A 2,156-nucleotide genomic window follows, 5' to 3' on the forward strand; every position below is an offset into this window, starting at 1 on the left:
CCCCCCCCGATGAAGCTCCACATCGATGTGTTCGACTTGACCAATGTCAAGACCGACAAAGCTCGGCGCTTGGTGATCGACACCGAATGGACCATCGACCGGGTGCGGGTGGAGGCATACGCCGCGGCACTGGTCCTGCCGCCGCTGTTCGACGACGGCCGCCACCGTGACCAGGCCTCCCTGCAGGAGGCCCTGCGCCACACGGTCGGCATTTTCGGCATCCAGCTGTGGGCCCGGTCAACCCCGAGCATGGAAATCACCAACATGCAGCAGCTCACCCTGCTGATGGACAAGTCGGTGCTGGTAACCTTCGGCGGTCGGCCCGGGACCCAGCAGCCGGCCGCCGTGGCCCGACAGATCGCCGCCATGGGGGTCAATACCCGGCTTCGGCCCGATGGCCGGGCCCCCACCGACCCGGTGTCGGCTCCCTGCTCGCCGGTGCTGGAGGTGCCGCCCGGGCCGCCCGGCGGCTTGGGCCTGGCTCCAGGCTTCGCCCCGCCCCCCGGTCCGCCGGGCAGCGGGTTCACCTCGGCCCCGGTGTCGCCACTGGCGCCGGCCGGGGTCGGCGGCCGCGCCGGGTCCACCGCCGCCGCACTTGGCTTCGGCGAGCCGCCGCCGCCGCCGCCGCCGGCCGGTGCGCCGCGGCCCATGGCTGGCTTTGGCGGCCCCCCGCCGGGCCCCCCGGGGCCGGGCTTCCACTCGTTGCAGGAGATCACCAACATGACCCCCTTCAAGCGGGGCCAGCTGCTGCTGAAGCTCCGCGACCAGGATCCCTCGAATAAGGTGCGTCCCTTTGCCCGGCCTCGCGTCGATCTCGGCAATTGCGTGCCTCTCCCCCTGGCCGCCCGTCTGGGGGCACTGTCTGACCTTGCTGCCGCCGCCGCCGCCGCCGCCGCCGCCGCCGCCGCCTTGGGCTGCCCCCCTCCGGCCCTCCCCCCCGATGGCACCCCTCCCCCCACCATGGCCGCGCAGACCTGCGTCGACTGTGACACCGACGAGACCGAGTGGGCGGCCACCTCGCACGCGGCCTTCATCTGCATCCACTGCGCGGGGCGCCACCGGCAAGTGGGTGCTGCCTTGACCGCCTGTCGATCGGTCTCCCTCGACTCCTGGACCCCGCAGATGATCTTCCTTGTGCAGATTGGTGGCAACGGCCGGTGCGCATCGCTCCTTGCTGCGGCTGTGGGCGCCTTTTCCCCGGCCCGTCTCCGCTTCTTTCCTCTGTCTCCCCCCTCCCTCCCTCTCTCTCTCTCTCGCTCTCTTCTCTTGGTTAGCTCCCATGGCCCTACTAACGTGCCTCCGCCCATATCACCGTCGCCCCTGGCTGTCTTGGTCCCCAGCTTCCGGCGGCTCCTGGACTCTCTGTCGGACCTGCCGCGGAAACAGCTCGGCTTCAATCAGGGCCTGGAGCCCTTCCAGGAGCGCTATTCCCACGCCAGTGTCCAACAGTACAAGGCCCGGTTGAAGGCCGAGCTTGATGAGCTCAGGTACGTCCATACATGCACACACACACACACACACACACACGCACACACATCGAAGAGGCGGAGGAGGAGAAGGAGGAGGAGAGCGAGAGAGGCACATTCCCCTCGTCTGTGCCTTCCCCACCCGCCCTCCGCCTCTTGCACCTCAGTCCCACCCTGCGCTCCCCACGCGTATCTCCTGCCACAGACATGCACCCAGCCGCGCGTCTCACTCACTGGCATCTTCTCCCCCCGCCCCCCCCCCTCCCACCCCACCCCACTCGGCAGCCACCTCGACGGGCCCGCCATCGCTGTCCGCTTCTCTCAGCTGGCTGAGTAGCTCCGGGAGCAAGATGGCCCATCCACGGTCCGGCCCCCGTTCCCCGTCGGCTGGCGGGGTGCTAGGCCACCACTCACAAATACACACCCGCCTTTTCTCCTGTCGGCTGTTTCCTGGTTGGCTTTTCCCCCCCTCTCTCCCTCCCCTGGGCACCTCCCCCTCCGCCCGACCCCCCTCCCGGACCAGGGCCCGAGGCGAGGGAGAGGCCAGGCAGGACAAGATCGCGCACGCGTCTCCACCGCTGCCGGCCCTCACCTCGACTGCCACTGCCAACAATAACAACGCCCACACCGGAGGCGCCTGCACGGAATATTATGTCCCCCCCCCCCCCCCCCCCCCCCCCCCCCCCCCCC

General features: G+C 69.8%; 1 protein-coding gene across 1 annotated transcript; it reads left to right on the forward strand.

Annotated features, from left to right (window-relative positions):
* Window positions 1-9: 9 nt before the first annotated feature.
* Window positions 10-1,903, forward strand: H696_02112 (hypothetical protein; the record flags this gene model as incomplete). The annotated part of the gene is made up of 4 exons (XM_009496009.1): window positions 10-783; window positions 973-1,157; window positions 1,341-1,487; window positions 1,752-1,903. The coding sequence occupies 4 exons, from the start codon at window positions 10-12 to the stop codon at window positions 1,801-1,803; spliced, it is 1,158 nt and encodes a 385-aa protein (XP_009494284.1). The 3' UTR covers window positions 1,804-1,903.
* Window positions 1,904-2,156: the final 253 nt, after the last annotated feature.

Source organism: Fonticula alba (genome assembly GCF_000388065.1).
Source record: "Fonticula alba strain ATCC 38817 unplaced genomic scaffold supercont2.3, whole genome shotgun sequence".
Lineage (NCBI taxonomy): Eukaryota > Rotosphaerida > Fonticulaceae > Fonticula > Fonticula alba.